The following is a 17,400-nucleotide window of genomic DNA, read 5'->3' on the forward strand; positions in this document are numbered from 1 at the left end:
AAAATTGAGTTTTGGCACTTAGTGATAAATATGTAATCTGGAAAATAACTTTATGTGAAATTCTCTTTTCTGACACCACTAGATAAATAAAATGCTTATCTTTTCCTACTTTTGGAAATCAAGTTTAATGCAACAGAGTGTGTCTTTAAAATTCATCTTCTCTATAGAGGTCTTGCTGACCTGAGGTGTGTGTTACAGATAGCCTTTCTCTGTGTGTCTGGCCTGGAGAACGAAGTAAGCCTCTTTTCCATTGGGGAATAAATGACTTAAGAGCCTCCCATATCCTTTGTAATTCAAGGCTATTGAATTCAAGGCCACTTCCAATATCCACTGATTTTCATGACCTTGTTATTTTCTACTTGTCCCACTGTTATTTAACAATTATTATAAGCCTTTTGAACTTATTGTGAGTTATTTATATTATTAGGAATTTTATTTGGTCCTCTTCACTGGTTACAGCATGCCATTAAATCACCAGTACTAACAATACTAATATCTACAAAACTGCTTTCACCAGTTCAGTTAACTGATCCATTTTCCTACTTTTTAGCTCTTAACTTTCATGCTGGGGCAATTTCCATTGCCATCAGAGAGCTAGTTTGGGTTCATGCCTACATTCAACAAACACCTTAAAGAGTTAAAGTCAAAAGTTTTAAGGAACTTAATGATATAAGCTTATGGACCAGGAATCCCAAAATTTTGTTGCTACTCACCCTCCCATGAATGAGATCCCAGAGGGACAGCAACATAATGCCTACCCAAATGCCACTTCACTGAAGGTTATTAAAGTGCCCTAAATGCCAAACCAGGACTCCCCAGTGTACAGCAAGTTGGAGTGTGTGTTTTCAGTCTCAGAGGGGTCTTTTTTATCCCCCAGTTGAAAACCTTTGCATGTCCTCAAATTGCAACCAGCATTTTGTAAAGAAAAAAAAATAATAGAAAGGGAGGGAGATCAACCACTGCGTGAATGGCAGGCCCAAGTGTAACAGAAAAGAAGTGTTCATGCATACCTGCCTCAGACTCTTGTCCCTTCCTGAAGGAGCTCATATTTTATTCAAGATAAGTGTGACAACTCAACCTCTACCCATTGTTTTGGTTTTGTTTTTTTTATTCCAAAACAGTTCTAGTTGGGAATATTTTAAGTATTTAAAGGCTGAACATGAAACATGAGTAATGCCAGTGATCACAAAGGAGCCATAGCAAATTAATTAGAGTCCTCTTGGTAGCCTGTTGAGAACTGTGACAGTCTGGCTATTCTTGCACCTGTGTGGCAGCTGCAGTTCCATAAAAAGGGACTATCACAGAAGGATGAACAGACAGTTCTTAGATGTTAAGTGGAAGTGGTCAGATTTCAACCAGAACAGATTAGGAGAGTCTGGTAGGATGCACTAGAGAAGAATTTAGAGAAGTGTAGTAGAGGTGCTGAGTAATGCGATGGTGCTCCACCAGGTTCTCCATAACTGACCATCAGATATTAGTTTTGCACATTCAGTGATACGCTCTTATTGCCAGTAGTGATGCAAAAGGTCGAAGACACAAAAGGATGGGCCAGGTTATTGTAAAAGCGTTAATATTGAAATGTTCTGAGTCATGAATCTTGACAGTGACTGCATAAAGAGCTATATTCTGGTTGGAGAATTCAGTAAAAATACTAAAATTGTATGTAAATGCAATCCAGGAGCCATCCTTGATTTCTCTCTTTGTTTACATTTGTTTCTTTCAAAGCCTTCCTCATCTCAATAAATGGCACCACCTCACCCAGTTGCCAATAACTAGAAGTCATCGTTGACTCTTTTTCCCTCACTGTGCTCCTTGACCCAATCCATCAGCAAATTTTATAGATTCTAGCTTCAAAATGGATCTCTCACCAGAGTGGTACCTTTGTTGCAATCAATCAACCTGCACTGACACATCATTGTCACCTGGGGGCCATAATTTCCATGAGGCTTCACTCTTGGTGTTGAACATTCTATGGCTTTAAACAAATGTATAATGACATGTATCCACCATTATAGTATCATACTGAATAGTTTCACTACCCTAAAAATTTTCTGTGCTCTGCCCAAATCATCCATCCCTCTCTCTAACCCCTGGAAACGATTGATCTTTTTACTGTCTCCGTAGTTTTGCCTATTCCAAAATGTCATAGTTGGAATCATATGGTGTAGCCTTTTCAGACTGACTTCTTTCACTTCATAATATGCATTTAAGGTCCCTCCGTGTCTTTTCATGGTTTAATTGCTTATTTCTTTTTAGCCCTAAATACTATTATTCCATTGTATTCCATACCACAGTTTATTTATCCATTCACCTACTGCAGGATGTCAATTATGAATAAATAAATAAATAATTGGCAATTATGAATAAAGCTGCAGTGAACATCCATGTGCAGGTTTTTGTGAGGACATAATTTTTCAATTCTTTTGGATAAATACTAGGGAGTACAATTGTTGGATCAGTTGGAAAAAGAGGTTTAATTTTCTAAGAAACGGCCAAACAACTCTTCCAAAGTGGCTTGTTTTGTGCTGGTCTCAACCTGTCAATAACCAGTGTTGTGGTGGATCAACCCTGTGGTTCTTATTGTTACTGCAAGTTGCCCTTCCACAACAGCTATCAGGAAACTTTGAAAAAATAAAGGTTTATTACTTACAGTACCTGTTAATTACATAGCACATTGGGGACCACGTAATGAGGTTGAGGGGAGGGGGGGACATGGGCCTGGGGTACTGCTTTTACTAGGGTCCAGTGGGGGCTTAGGGCTTCATAGGCTCACTCTTTATTGATGAATTTAAAACACAATAGCAGGAATTTAAAGCAATGGAAGAGAAAGAGCAAAAATAAAACAAAAACAAGTAGCCAAGATGATCAGGTGTTGAGATCAACCAAGATCTCTAAAACAAAGGAACTTTGGTGTGGGAGGCAGCCTGCCTTTTTATCTAGTGGTGTGGTTGAAGATGTGTTTCTTTGAGATAGCAGTCTTTGAAATGAGTGCCTCTCTGAAATGGTTGCTCAATCATCAAAGCCTGAATCATGCATTTGCATTACAAAAAAAAAAAAAAAAACCTGTCAGGGCCTCCACTACAGGGCTGTACCATTTTGCATTCCCACCAGCAAGGAATGAGAGTTCTTGCTGCTTCACCTGCCCTGCAGCATCTGATGTCGTCAGGACTCTGGATCCTGGCTATTCTAGTAAGTGTGTAGTGGTATTTCAACTTTATTTTAATTTGAAGTTCTCTAATGACACATGATGTATAACATCTTTTCATACACTCGTTTGCCATCTGTATATCTTCTTCAGTGAAGTGTCTGTTCAGACCTTTTACCCATTTTTTAATTGGGTTGTTCATTTTCTCATTGTTGAGTTGTAAGAGTTGTTTGTATATTTGTATGTTTGTCTTCATCAGATATACCATTTGCAAATGTTGTTTCCCAGTCTGGCTTATCTTTCATAGAGCAGAAGTTTTTAATTTTAATGAAGTCCAATTTACCAATGATTTCTCTCAAGGACTGTATGCTTTTGTTGTTGTATATAAAAAGTCATCACCAAACTCGGGGTCACCTAGACTTTCTCCTATGCTTATCTTCTAGGGGGAGTTATAGTTTAGCATTTCACATTTAGGTCTGTGATCTGTCTTGAGTTAATTTTTGTGAGAGGTGAGTTTTTAAAAATATAAATCATTTCCCTTATGACCTCCACTTACCTTTAGACTTAAACCAAAGTCCTTACCATGAGCTGCAATTTCTACCTGACCTGACCACTATCCACAGCTCCAAGCCATCATACATTTCCCTCCCCTCTGCTGCCAGAGCCTTCCTTCTGTCTGTGGACTCTCAGAATTCGTTCACAGCCTACACTGAAGCCGGATCACATAATCCAGACTCTGTGTCCAGCAAATAAGATGGAGTAGTAATCAAATGAATAAATATTATAGAGGAGGTTGAATAGAAGGAATTCCAGAGTAGTCACCTTAAACAACTTCCTTCACATATAGCATTTAGTAAGCCCAGCTGACCCAAGAACAGAAATAAAATCTTCAATTAGATGTTTAAAAAAATATATCCTGAGATAGAACACTCTGAAATCTGTAATCACTTTATATAAGAGTAAGGAATCATGATTGAGGTACAATACATGACAAATTGAACTTTTAAAACTTGTACTGTGTTACAAAATGACAAATATTTCCAGTAATTTAATCACATTTGAACCAATAATTATTCAAACTATTTCAACAGTCAATATTCAAAACCTTAATTTTCCCAGAATCATATCTTTTTCCTAATTTCCAGGAATATGGATGTCTCTTATTATCAGTTCTGTTTGCCAGCTCATTCTTAAATCTCCATCCATTGTCATTTAGGACATTGTTTTGCCCAGTTTCACTTCAGCTGCTGGGACTGAATTAAAGAGAGTAGTTCTCCATTATTGTCTCTTCATGCTGCTCTTCACTGAAGAGTCCTCAAGTTTCCCTAGTTATCCTGAGCACAGTGTGCCTTCTGCTACAACTAATAATGGCATTTTGCCATGATGGGAACTGAATGGTATTCAGATTCTTTTAAGTAAAATCAGTGATGAAACCACAATAGCTCTGCTTTGCAACTCATTAAGACACTTACTTGAACACTATGGCAGTAATATTGCTCAATAATATGATCCTTTTACTACTTCAGGAATGGATTCCAAGGCATTAAATTCTACTTTTTAATAAATAGTGTTACAGTAATGTCATAACACAGCTTAATTCTGTTGAATAAATGCACCTTTGAGTCGCTAGAAGTAACTTATGATTCTTTTCTAGGCCAATGTAAATATTACTTCATTATTAGTCCTTAAATTGAACAATACTATGAACTTAATATTATATCTGGTCAGTAGTACATATTTGAACATTTGTATTGAGTGCTTACTTGGTAATGGTAATGTTATTTATATCTTATTGGGAAGCTGTGTTTAGTAGTGCAGAAAACCAATTTAGGCATAACATTTCACATGGACCTGGTGCCAGCTAGTGGTATATATATATATAAGGCGTATATATACGCCTTAAAAGGATGCCTGCCTTTTTATTTATTTTTTTTATTTTTATTATTTTTTTTTATGACTGCCTTTTTAAAATAACCAAAGACCACATGGTCTTATTGGAATCAAATTTGCTCAAATACTAAAAATATATATATTTATCTGCCATGTTGGTGAGAAACAAGAGGATGTGCATAATAATGGATGTATGAAATGTTCATTGCATAATGCCCAGGCCAACTTCTCTCCAGTCCTGTGCTCCCACATTGTGCTGATTGACATTTTATTATGCTTATTATATTAGAAGATTATAATTCATCCTTGTATTTTACCATTTGTCACAAGATCTGGCAATTAGATGCAGAAATAAATGGTTCTGAATAAATAATAAATCGTCTCTTTTTCTCCAGCTCCTGGAAGGACATGCCTTCCCTTTTTCCTCTATATCATATCCTCATTATTCCTACCTCTTAACATATAGAAGAAGATCTCTATGATCTGTCTTGCCATGCTTGGCTCTTGATGAATCAGTAAGAGCTTAAAGAATTTCAGTGCTTTGCCTTCCTAATGGACTGAGGCTTACATGTGGAAGGTTGCAAGGAAATGGAAATCTAATAGGAAATGAAGACACTTTAATATTGCTTTAATATTTTCAAAACATTATTTTGTTACATCTAGATCAATGGTTGTGAATCCTGGCTGCATATCAAAATCACTAGGGGTCTTTTAAAAAATACTCATGCGCCAATGAGCCACAGAAAAATTAAATCAGAATATCAGATATTGATCAGTCTGATGCTGGGGTAGCTAAAGTGAGTTGCTCAGTGTCAGTTAGTAAATCCAGGTGGGTGCTCTTCCTGCTATACTGCCAAGCAGACCATGGTGCTGAACCAGCTATTTCCATATAGATATGCAAACCAAATTTGTGATTTATTTAACATTTTAGTGCAGTGTGTGTGTGTGTGTGTGTTTATGTGTTTGTGGTATATATATTTCACATGCAACATATGTAGGGGAAAAAAATCAAGAAAAAAGGCTTTGCTTACTTCTTTATCCCTTACACTTTTATGGTGGAGTTTTGCCCCAGTGGCCGTGCTGTCAGGACAGGGTGGTTTAAGAAAATGCCCCATGTCCTCATTATATAGAGAGTGAACCCCCTTGCCTGCCAGTGAGTGTAGAGAACAGCTTATTTCTGGAATCACACCAGTGCTGCCTTTTGCCCCTACCCCTCCCACAACATCCCAACTGCACAAAAGTCTTTTTCCACATTCACGGTTTCTCTGGAGTTGCTTTCAGGTATATCTGATGTTTTAATGATCTTGCAATCTGTGGGAAAAAAAAAAAAACAGAAACTAAGCGGAGTTGTACAACATAATACTTCTGACTAGTACCAGAGATCCCTATATCTGGTACCAAAACTTGAAAGTTGGTGAAACACAATCCATATAAACACTTCCTTCCAATTACTTCTAAAGACTAAGTGATATCTTTGCAGATATCAGGTCACCTGTATTCTGGAATCTCCTTTCTTCTCTTTTTCCTGATTCATCATCTCTCCTACCACCTCTCTCCTCCCTCTCCCTCCTCCGCATCTCTTTCTCCTCCTCTTCTCCTCACCCCACCCTCTCTCTCTTTTCTTCCTCCTTCCCTCTCCTCCTCCAAATACAAAGGAAGCTTTACAGCTCTCTATTTCTGTGCAACAGAACAATAAATCTGGCAAAATGATACTCTTGAGGTTGTCAGAGAACCAGTAGCAGGCTGCCCACACTCCCATTCTGTGTATGGAAAGCAAATATTCCCAGTACCCCGATTTCATGAATCACTGTAAAAAAAAATTCATTCTGGGATTTGAGCTAGGTCAACAGATTGTAATTTTCCAACTTGGGAAGTAAATAGCTTTAATAACAGTGTCACCTCACATAGAGAGGCACTTTGAGCAGGGCTGTGTGCAGGTACCAGCTGGGCTATGATCCACTTGATCTTTGGACACCCTTGCTCTGAATCTGTTGGCTTAGCAACTACCAATGTCAACACCCACTTTCACAGGCAAGGCCCATGCATTTCTTTTCCCTGTTTTTCTGGAAGTTATTTGAGAATGTTATCTGAAGTCCTTCTTATGCAAGGAGTGAGAGTGTAATATATTTTTTTACTGGCTCTGCTGAGAGGGTGGCTGTGGCCATTTAGAAAGAGTTGCCAGGGACCTGGAAGGCAAGTCATTAATGCATGGATCAAAAACTTCACCCTCAAAGATTCCTTTGTCTCTCTGTTTTCCATTTTCAGCCTGGTTGTGTAAATACCACTGAAGTGGACATTAAGAAGTCATCCAGAATGAGAAACCCACACAAAACACGGAAGGTAATATCCATGTTTGCTGTGCTGATCTTGGTATGAGTTGCACTGTTTGGAGGACATCAGTCAAAAACCTTTTGCCCACTTCCTGGAATATCTTCTAGCAACTTCCTTGCTTTTCCTTGTTCTTGGCTAGAAGAAAATCTGGCAGCTCAAACCCTGGTCTTCTGTCAGTCCATCTGTCCTGAGGAAGTACTCCTATCATGGTTCTCCAGCACACACAGGTCCCAGGGCATGCAGGGGGCTGTGATGGGGGGCAAGGATGCTGAGGGCACCTCCTCTCTCCATCGAAAGGAAGGATCATCAGCAGAGAAAGGCTTCTCTTTCAGAGCCCATGGGATGAGGAAACACAGATGGAGATTATCTGAGAAAAAGTGATATTGATGGGAGAAGGGCATTTTTAGAGAAAATTATGAAGGGAAAAGGGACGTCATAAAGACATATAACTACAGAGTTTGTATGAGGATCCCCTTTTAACACCAGAATTTTGTGACACAACCATAAGATAGTGATTGTATGTTTGTTTGGTGTCTGTTATGTGAGAGAATACATAACAAACAAAAAGCTATCCAGAATTCAGTGACATTTTAAATAATCTCTTGAAAATACACAGCAATAGTACCTCCATATTTTTTAAAGTAGCACATACACACAGAAAGCATTTTTATTCATTCCATGAAAAACACTTGATGCACATAAGAATTTCTGAGCTGAGGACACAGACCAAGGTTGGCACCACTGGATTAAAGCATTCCACAAAGCTCAAGACCTTCCTTTTCATGGCTTTTTCCTTATGTAGAATTAGGGTTTTCCAATAAGCACTAATCATTTTTTTTTGTAGTCTTATTTCTTGTTGTCTTTTTCTTCCATCCTTAGAAATATGAACATCATGAGGCCCCAATATGATCCAAGTACCTTTTCTTTCTTTTAAGGCAGTTTACCTTGATGTCAGGATAAAGAAGTCATAGGAAAAGTGCCACAAAACCCACTCAGGTGCAGTGCTCCAGAACTTTTGCCACTAGGAGCTCTCTGAGAGAAAGAGGCAAAGCCAGACCAAACCAGGCTTGTTGGCCCTGCTCTCCTGTGACTGGCCTCACGCAGTTCCTTCCCTCTTCTACGCAACGCACAGCCTCAGGCCACTGGGGACTGGTTTTGTGCTGTGGAACAGCATTCAGAGCTGCAATCATCTCTCCAAAAAGCACATTCAGCCACCCATCACTACTTCTGAATTTTGAAGAATTACTTTTCATAATACCTTACTCTGTGTCAAGCTTTCCCAACAGACACCAACTGAGATATGCTCTGACTCAGAAGAGAAAGCATATGGATGGACAGATAGGACTTAAAGATAAGAAAGCCATCATTTACACTGTGTTCTTAATGCTACATGGTATTGATGTCTTACCAGCGCTACACATGGCATTGTGCTTTTTGAAAACTTGAAAAGCATTAATTGGTAATGCTGTGCTTCACATACTATCAGCCCTCACTTAATGATGGGAAAATAGCAGGCCTAGCAAGGTGAAATGCTATAGAGCTGGAATCACTGAGCTCTAACTGTCTCAGTTGTGGTCTAATTTCCTGTGAATCGATAATGGTAGAACTGCAGAGCTCCATAGCCTGAAATTACCAGAGAAAAACAAAAATTCTGAAGAATGCTACAGCAAGTAGCATGTATGCCTTTGTCTTCAACAACTGGAGAATGCTGATTTTTTTTTCACTTTTTGATATATATATATACACATCAAATATATATATATATATCAGACGCTATATATATATATAGAGTCTCAGAGTCAGAAGTGTTGAATTTGCTAGAATCTTCACAAATCATGTTATTTTACATAGAAAGTTATAGGACTCTAAGTCACATACTGATTTGTCCTATAGAATTATGACCACTGCTACATTAGCTCATATTTGGTTAGTAACTGGAATGACTCATTCAGTCAGATTTAACAAGTCTCTACTTTATGCCAGGTATGTACTGCTTTTTAGATATTCGATGGTAAATGGGGCAGGCATGACCTTGTTCCCACAGCTCATGGTCTAATGAGAGTGCACACAGTGAAGAAGCAGACAAATGTCTATACATCTATAACCATGTAATTGTGTTAAGTGGTATGTATTAGTCTGCTCAAGCAACCATAACAAAATGCCACAACCTGGGTGGCTTACATAATGGAAATTCATTTACGCACAGTTCTGGAGACTAGAAGTCCCAAATCAAGTTGGGTTTTTGGTGAGAGCTCTCTTCCTGGCTTGTAGACAGCTGCCTTCTTGCTGTGTCCTCACATGGCAGAGATAGAGCTCGGGTGTCTGTCCCTCTTGTAAGGACACCAGCTCCATGGGATTAGGATCCTACCCGATGACTTCCTTTAACCTTGATTACCTCCTCATAGACACCATCTCCATATATAGTCACATTGGAGATTAGGATTCCAACATGAATTTCAGAGGGATGCAACTCAGTCCATAACATGTTATCAAGGGAATTTGAATGATTTGGGATTCTAAATCACCACACCATTTTATTACAAAAAATACATGGCGAACAACAAACTGTCCCACCACCCTCTGAAGTTTTCACAGTTCTGTCCTTGTGGAGGGGGTAATTCTGTGGGATTGCAAGCCTTAGACAGAAATGGCAGAGGCCAGCCTATCACCTTAGAAACTGTCTTTGCCTTCCACAGCTAATCCGACTATGTCCTTTGCTCATTGTCTTAATGGTGTGACCACCCTCTGTTTTAAACTTCTGCTGGTAAGAAAGTGGAACCCCTGGATTGTAATTCATTTTTGCAAACAGATGCTACCCTTAGCAAAGAGAACTGCTGTTCATTTCTTTGGCAGTCAGCTGTAATAATATTTCTCATGATGATATATCATAACAAGAATAAGGGACCCAGTAAATCCTTAAAGCAGTAATCCATTACATGTACCTAAAGAATATCAAGGATTGGAGTGTTTATCAAACATATGAAGAGAAGGCTTAGAAGAACATCTGATTGGAGATATTTTTAAGTATTTAGGATCAGTCAGTTTCTAAATCTATCTTTACTAAAATACAAAGAAGTAGGTGGAATGTATTTCCTTACATTTCTATGAAGGAATCGTAATGTAGCATAGCCAGAAAGAAACCAGCCTAATCTAGGCAAATTTTAAGGGCCACTGTGTACCTGATTTTCTTCAGTCTGTTTCTAAAACTTTAATTATAATAGGTCAGGCTGTGTATCAGTCAGGGTTCCCCAAAGGGTGCAGGAGAGAAAGACGGAGACAGAGCGAGGGAGAGCGAGAGAGAAAGATTTATTTTAAGAAATGGTCTCATGCAGCTGTAGAGGTTTGCCAAGCCCCAAACCTGACGAGGTAGGCCAGTGGCTAGAGTCCCAGGGAAGAAATACCATCTGCTGACAGAATTCCCACTTGCTTGGAGGAAATCTTTGTGTTCTGTCCAGGCTTTCAGCTGATTGAATGAGGCCCACCCACATTATGGAGGGCCATTGGCTTTATTCAAAGTCTGCTGATTTACATTTTAATCTCATTCAAAAACATCCTCAAAGAAATATCCAGAATAATGTTTGATCAAATATCTGAGCACTGTGGCCCAGCCAGCTTGACACATAAAATTAACCATCACAGGATGAATCCTTCTATATGACAATAGCTAGAGGGGCCCTAGGACAACACAAAACCTGAGGAAAATGAAAAAAGCATTTGTATGTACATGACTAACCCCACATGTTGAACTGCTTCCTATAACTTCAGGACCCATATTTCAAAACAAAAGTAAGATGTTTCTTGTCTCGTTACTTTTCTTTTTCCTGTCATCTTCATTTAGGCATTAAGACACTTCATATTTTAGGTAATAGCTAATGTGCACATTCTAGAGGAACAGTTAGGAAATTCATGATTAAATGTCTAGTTTTCCTGCTTTTAATGCAGTGGCTGTTTATGCATAAAACTGTTTATACAGAAAAAATTGGCATTTCCTCACTTGTATATGCATAATGTGGAATTTTAATTTTAACAGAAGAAACTACTCATACCTTAGGGTAACACAAAAGGCTTTTAAGTAAGAAGTACAGTCAAGTGGCAGGCAACAAACATTCTGCTCAAAATAGCAAAAAGCAGGGAATATTCTAAACCCTTGGGAGTTGGCGGGGCAGAGTTAGCCCCCAGGGGTGACGGACCCAGGGACTCATCAGGGTTCTCGCTCACTCTCCTGTGCCCTCTTTTCTCTGCCCTCTTTGTGCACTGGTTTCCTCCACACACCAGCAGATGTGGTCCCAATCCATTGTCTGGTCGAGCTGAACAATCCAGAAGAAAGAGAAAGATCCCCTCCCTCCACCATCAGTTGGAAAAACCCCAGAGATTTCACTCCACATAGAAAGGCATAAAAGCTTCCTGTACTCTTTACTTTCTGTTTTAAAGCACCCCCCCTCCCCAACGCCTGCCAAAGATAAAAGTAGGAGAGCATTTTCTTAGACTTCTTCTAAGGTGTGAAGGGAAATCACATATGAACGGGTTTATGTAGAAAGTCAGATCTGTTTCATTTTATGAATAACTTACCCAGTATTCATTTGGATGGTACCCTATGTGAAAAAAGCTTGTTCAGGCACCCTGGATTTAAATAAATGGGTATATTCATCAAGTCAAAGCATCTTGATTGGTAACTAGCTTTGCTAACGACTCAAAATGGATCCCAATTGGTTAATTTTATTTCCCCCCATTGAGACAATTTCATGTCCCTTCCTCTCCAGCCCTACCTGTTGCTAGCTCTACTCCACCCACTCTAGGCCAATATTTTAATATAGTTCCTTTTTCTAAAAAAAAATGAAAACCTTTTACATTTCAAATGATCCTCAAAACTTGTCTGCCAAAATAGGATCAATTTCCTACCTCCTTTGTCCCTAAAATAAGCCCTGTACATAAAACTTCATTATTCATGGCCATTTTCACAGTAGCCAAGAATCAAAGTTAAAAGCTATCACTGCTCCCCAGAAAATGAAAGCCATTCTGACTGATGAAAGAGAGAACTCCTGATGTTTACCTGCATGAAACGGAAACTCCATAGTAACCTCAGAGCCCAGAGCTGGTAGCAAGGCTGCTGGAGGGCTGCTTTAAACACCACCTCCCAGGGATTTGGTTCTTAATGGAACTTCCTGAGCCTATGTGCTATGCATGCATACGGAAACAATCATAGAAATGCGGAGGCAGAAGATAGTTTATAGATCAGTGTACTTCCATGACACCATAAAATGCAGTATTTTTCTAGCAGTCTTTTTAATTATTTTTAATCTTAACCAAAAAACTGTTAAAACAGTCAGCTTTCATCAAAAACTAATGATGTAATGTATGGTGATTAACATAACATAAAAAAAAAAAACAGCTTTCTTACCTTATAAGCATTATTTACTTGAGTATAGATTCTTATTAAGGACTTTAAGTAATTAAACTAAGGTAAACAAGAATGCAGTGTTCAAGCCTTAGAGTCTTTTTATTTTCTTTATCATAAATTAATGTAGTACAACTGAAAAATTGTAGACATTGAAAAATGTCTACATTTATTGTCTATGATTATTGAATAATTGGTGATCTTTCACTTGCCTAATTTTTAAAAATCAACCTCACCAGTTACTTCAGAGTTCAAAGTTCAGATATGACTGTTAGTAGTTCACATAGGCCTTTTCTGTTTCTTTGGTGGAAATTAAGTCTCCTTGTACTTCAGGCCTTATGCTCCTGTTATTATCTTCTTTCATAACACTTATCACAGTTTTAATCATGTGTTTATTTGTGTGATTATTTGTGTAACATGCTTCCCTCCACTAAGTTGTGAGTTCCAGTGGAGGAGAAAACGTATCTATCTTTGTTTACTTCTATATCCCTAATGCTCAGCATTATATCCAGCATATAGTAGGTGTTCAGTAGATGTTGAATGATTAAATGAAAGAAAGAGAAAATTTAAGCCATTCGGTTCAGTCCTATTAATAATTAATTCACAGCATATGTGCTGCTCGTTGGGTTGAAATTGTTGCCTGGTAATAGAACCTGAGTTCCCAGAAGTTGAGGTGAGGTCAAGAGAGGGCAGATTGAAAGACTTAACAAAGATAGTCTAAAATGGATGATTCAGGTAAGTTAAAGCCAAGTCAAAATCTACTGAAGAAAGCCTAAGAGCAAAGTAATGGGGAATTACAAGGAAAAAACCAAGTCCATCCAGAGGGTCCAGGTATGAAACCAACAGGTGAACATTAAGAAAAGATAGAGTCAGAGTGAAAACGGGTTCAGAATAAAACACATTTGAATTTAGAGATACTGGTGAGGTTGGTGATGAGCCTGAAAATTGGCTCAGTTAAGCATCTGGATCCTACCCTCTTCTGATTTTAAGAGTTTCTTCCAAAACTATCTGGTAACTTTAATTTTGTGGGCTCATGAAGTTTTATTATGTCCTTACCTTTCATCCTCATGTCCAAAGAAACAGTGCTCCATATCTCATATTAAATCCTTTATTTTAAAATAATAATTCTTTGATATTAAAGAAAAAGTTATTTGGCTTCTCCCTTGCGTTGACATGTGAGATGTCTCACCCTCAGTTGAAGATTTTTTTGTCTTTTTAAGGTCTCCAGATCTTCATTTGTATTTACTAAGCAATAAGTCTTTTCTTTTTTAAGATTTTATTTATTTGAGAGAGAGAGAGGGAGAAAGGAGAGAATGAGCAGGGGGAGGGGCAGAGGGAGAAGCAGACTTGCTGCTGAGCAGGGAGTCTAACTCGGGGCTCGGAGCTCAATTTCAGGACCTGGGATTATGACCTGAGCTGAAGGCAGACACTTACCAGACTGAGCCAACCAGCCCCCCAATAATAGGTCTTTCTCAAAAAAGAATATTCCTAAGTAGTAGGTTTGACCTTTTGACAAAATACAAAAGAAGCACTGGGGCATCAAGAATTCCAAAGTGAAAACTTTGGGATCACTGATGTTTGCAAAAGGCACCCAATGGCCACTGAATGGCAAGGCCAGTACGGTGAGGTAAACAACCAAATGCTGAGATGGGAAAGTTGGAGCACTCTGGGGTGTCTTTGATCACACTAGCCGAGACTAAATCAATAATAGAATTGTTAACCTCATCTCTCTCCTCAGTATTCCATTCTGTAAAACTCAAATTATTTTCATTTTCTTTTGGCTTATTAAATTTTTATTCTATTCTATATCCACCCCTGTTTTATTCTGAAATCAACACTTATTAAATGTTATATAGTGTTGTTGTTCCCCACCTTAGTACTCTCAGTCCACCCCCAGATTTTATTATCAGACTTACCATGTTCTTTCCATATAATCAATTATTCTGTCAGTTAATAATCTAACCACATATTTTTTTCAAAGAGCTGTGCTTTTATTTTATATTCATATGATATTTATGATAGCAGTGCCTCTGAATTTTAATAAGAAGCTTCATCAAGTATGCAGCAAAACTTTGAGTTACCTTGCTGAATATATAACACAAAATTACCTTTTAGAAAGTCTGTGACTATAAATGGTATTTTGTCCTAATATATTTCTTTTTTACTTTAATATAGTCTGTCTATGGTTTACAAAATGACATTAGAAGTCACAGTCCTACCCACACACCCACACCAGAAACGAAACCTCCAACAGAAGATGAGTTACAACAACAGGTGGGTCAGTCTATAACATGACCTGCTGACGGTTTACAGAATAGTAGCTATGAAGACTACATGTGAATGTTAATGGGAGGGTTTTTTAGAAGGTTATTTGTATGGTTGACTGTTTCATAGAGAAGAGTTGCAGTTAAAAGGTAGTGAAATCATTTAATTTTAAGATATGTAGTCACCTGGAAATATATCACTATATGCAGATGGTTTCCAAATCTCTTCACTCTTTAATTCCCCAAATCCTGTATCCTCTAACCAATTTTTAAAAAGGATGTACACTGCTGTTTAGGTGCCTCCATTTCAAGAGTTATTTCGTACTCTGGAGCTCTTCTTGAAGAAGGAGAAGACAAGAAACTGGTGACGTTGAGTCACGTGTTTTATGTGTCCAGTCTTGTGACATGATCTTCACAGAGTGCTTTTTCTTATTCTCCTGGTACTGCTCTCCATAAGCCTCTCGAAGTTCTCCCTCATTAACACTGGTGTTCAGTTATGGTATACATCATGTCTTGTTTCACTAATTGATCAATAGTTTTGCCTCCAAGCAATATTTCAAAGCAAACACCGGTGTCTCTTATATCAAATAATAGTGAAATCTCTTGATTAGCTTGGTCATGGGGCTTTTTCCCCTTTTTATTCTTTTCCCCTAATATGTTATTGTGATATGGTTTATCAATAGTGTAATAATACTTTTTCTAGTATATTTATAATCACAGTGAATGGAAAGTAATTTAGAGAGTTTTAAAGTTTTCCATATATTATTAGGTCCATGTGTTTGTCCTGAAATGTTGATAAAATTATTCCCAAAACACGTATCATTGATGCTTTCTTGGGCTAGTACTAGGAAGTAGGATTTACTTTGAAATTATAATACAAATAACACATACATTTATTTTCTGAATTTAATATTGGGGGGTGATTCTGATTTGGTTATTCACTATGAATAAATGTTTACAATCTCTAGAACATTTTAAAAATAAAGTTGCATTTTGTTAAAGTATGCAGAATGTTCAAATTCATTGCTGTTCTAAAGTGATATTGGCTATGTTTATATTCAAACACTTTAATTTTCAGAGCCGTCTCATTTGATTTTTCAGACTTTTGAAATTTTACTTAGAACATATTCTTATTTAGAATTACCCAGTCTATCAGAATTTAGAGTTGAAAATTATGAGAATGCCACTACTTATTTAACTACTTCTTTAACTCTTTTCAGATTAAATATTGGCAAATACAGTTAGATAGACATCGGTTAAAAATGTCAAAAGTTGCTGATAGGTAAGTATTTCAAGATGCCCCTATAAATAAAAAAAATTCATGTGACAGTCAAATGCACTAAAAATGGAATCCTGTAAGAAATGTTATTTTGTTTTTCCATTTTGCACATAGAAAACTTCCAAAGAACTCTTCTGTTATAGTTTAAATGACAGAATGATCATTACTATCTTCAATCTGTAGAGATCCAATCCTGTGCAACCAGAATCAGATATAGAAGACAATTCCAAGGAGTTGAATTTTTCACTCCTGCTGAGAGAAATGAAGCTTTCAATTTATCAAGTTACTTTTTGGCAACTTAGGGCCTCTCTGTAAATTCATCTTAACATTCACACTTTTCAGTTACTGCATGACTTCAGAATTTGAATTAAACACAGATTTTAGATATTTTCATTTCTTCATTTAAATCTGTTATTAATGGCACGTGTGTTCTTTACTTTGGAGCATTGTCAAATCCTACCTCTCCAACTTCTTTCCTCTCCTCTCCATCTTTTTCTTTTCTTTCTTTTTTTGAATACAGATTTTTTAAGAAATGTTAATGCTTTGCCCTTTACCTAACTCCTGTAAATACTTTTGACAAAAATTCCCTTTTAACCCATTCTCCAAGTTGGCTAAAATCAATTCAGCTGTGGGTGGACTGGTTGACTAAAGATTGGAACTGACTTTTAGCACTGCTTTTTACACACTGACGCCTTCCATTTTGCTTCATTTGAATGGAAGAGTGTTGCCTCACTAGGATTGGGCATGGGTAGACATGGACTCCTTAGCCACTTTACCTTCCAGGATGCACAAGTTGATGCATGTAAGTTACTGAAACATAAAAACTGTCATTAGATTTTCTCTATAAGTAAGCAATTCCTTGGCCAGACCTTTTTATATTGTATTCCTTACTTTGGGCTGGGTATAACCTCAGCCAGAAAAACTAAGGAAAATGAAAATGTTTTTTCTCTCTAGTCTGTTAAGTTACACGGAACAATATTTAGAATATGACCCGTTTCTTGTGCCACCTGACCCTTCTAACCCATGGCTGTCTGATGATACTACTTTCTGGGAACTCGAAGCAAGGTATATGACATTTTCTCTTCTCTTCAAGTAT

The 17,400-nt window shown here is 37.7% G+C and overlaps 1 protein-coding gene across 5 annotated transcripts in view; it reads left to right on the forward strand.

Annotated features, from left to right (window-relative positions):
• Nucleotides 1–17,400, forward strand: part of RGS7 (regulator of G protein signaling 7) — a 499,918-nt gene that overhangs the window by 451,297 nt on the left and 31,221 nt on the right. For all 5 annotated transcript variants that reach the window (XM_081824504.1, XM_081824503.1, XM_081824500.1 and 2 more), the window contains 4 exons: nucleotides 7,301–7,375; nucleotides 14,937–15,035; nucleotides 16,246–16,307; nucleotides 17,259–17,369. In XM_081824504.1, coding sequence (XP_081680630.1) covers nucleotides 7,301–7,375; nucleotides 14,937–15,035; nucleotides 16,246–16,307; nucleotides 17,259–17,369 — 347 coding nt within the window. The remainder of the gene's footprint in view (nucleotides 1–7,300; nucleotides 7,376–14,936; nucleotides 15,036–16,245; nucleotides 16,308–17,258; nucleotides 17,370–17,400) is intronic.

Source organism: Leptonychotes weddellii, chromosome 6 (assembly GCF_054177405.1).
Source record: "Leptonychotes weddellii isolate Sample4059 chromosome 6, ASM5417740v2, whole genome shotgun sequence".
In the NCBI taxonomy this organism is placed as follows: domain Eukaryota; kingdom Metazoa; phylum Chordata; class Mammalia; order Carnivora; family Phocidae; genus Leptonychotes; species Leptonychotes weddellii.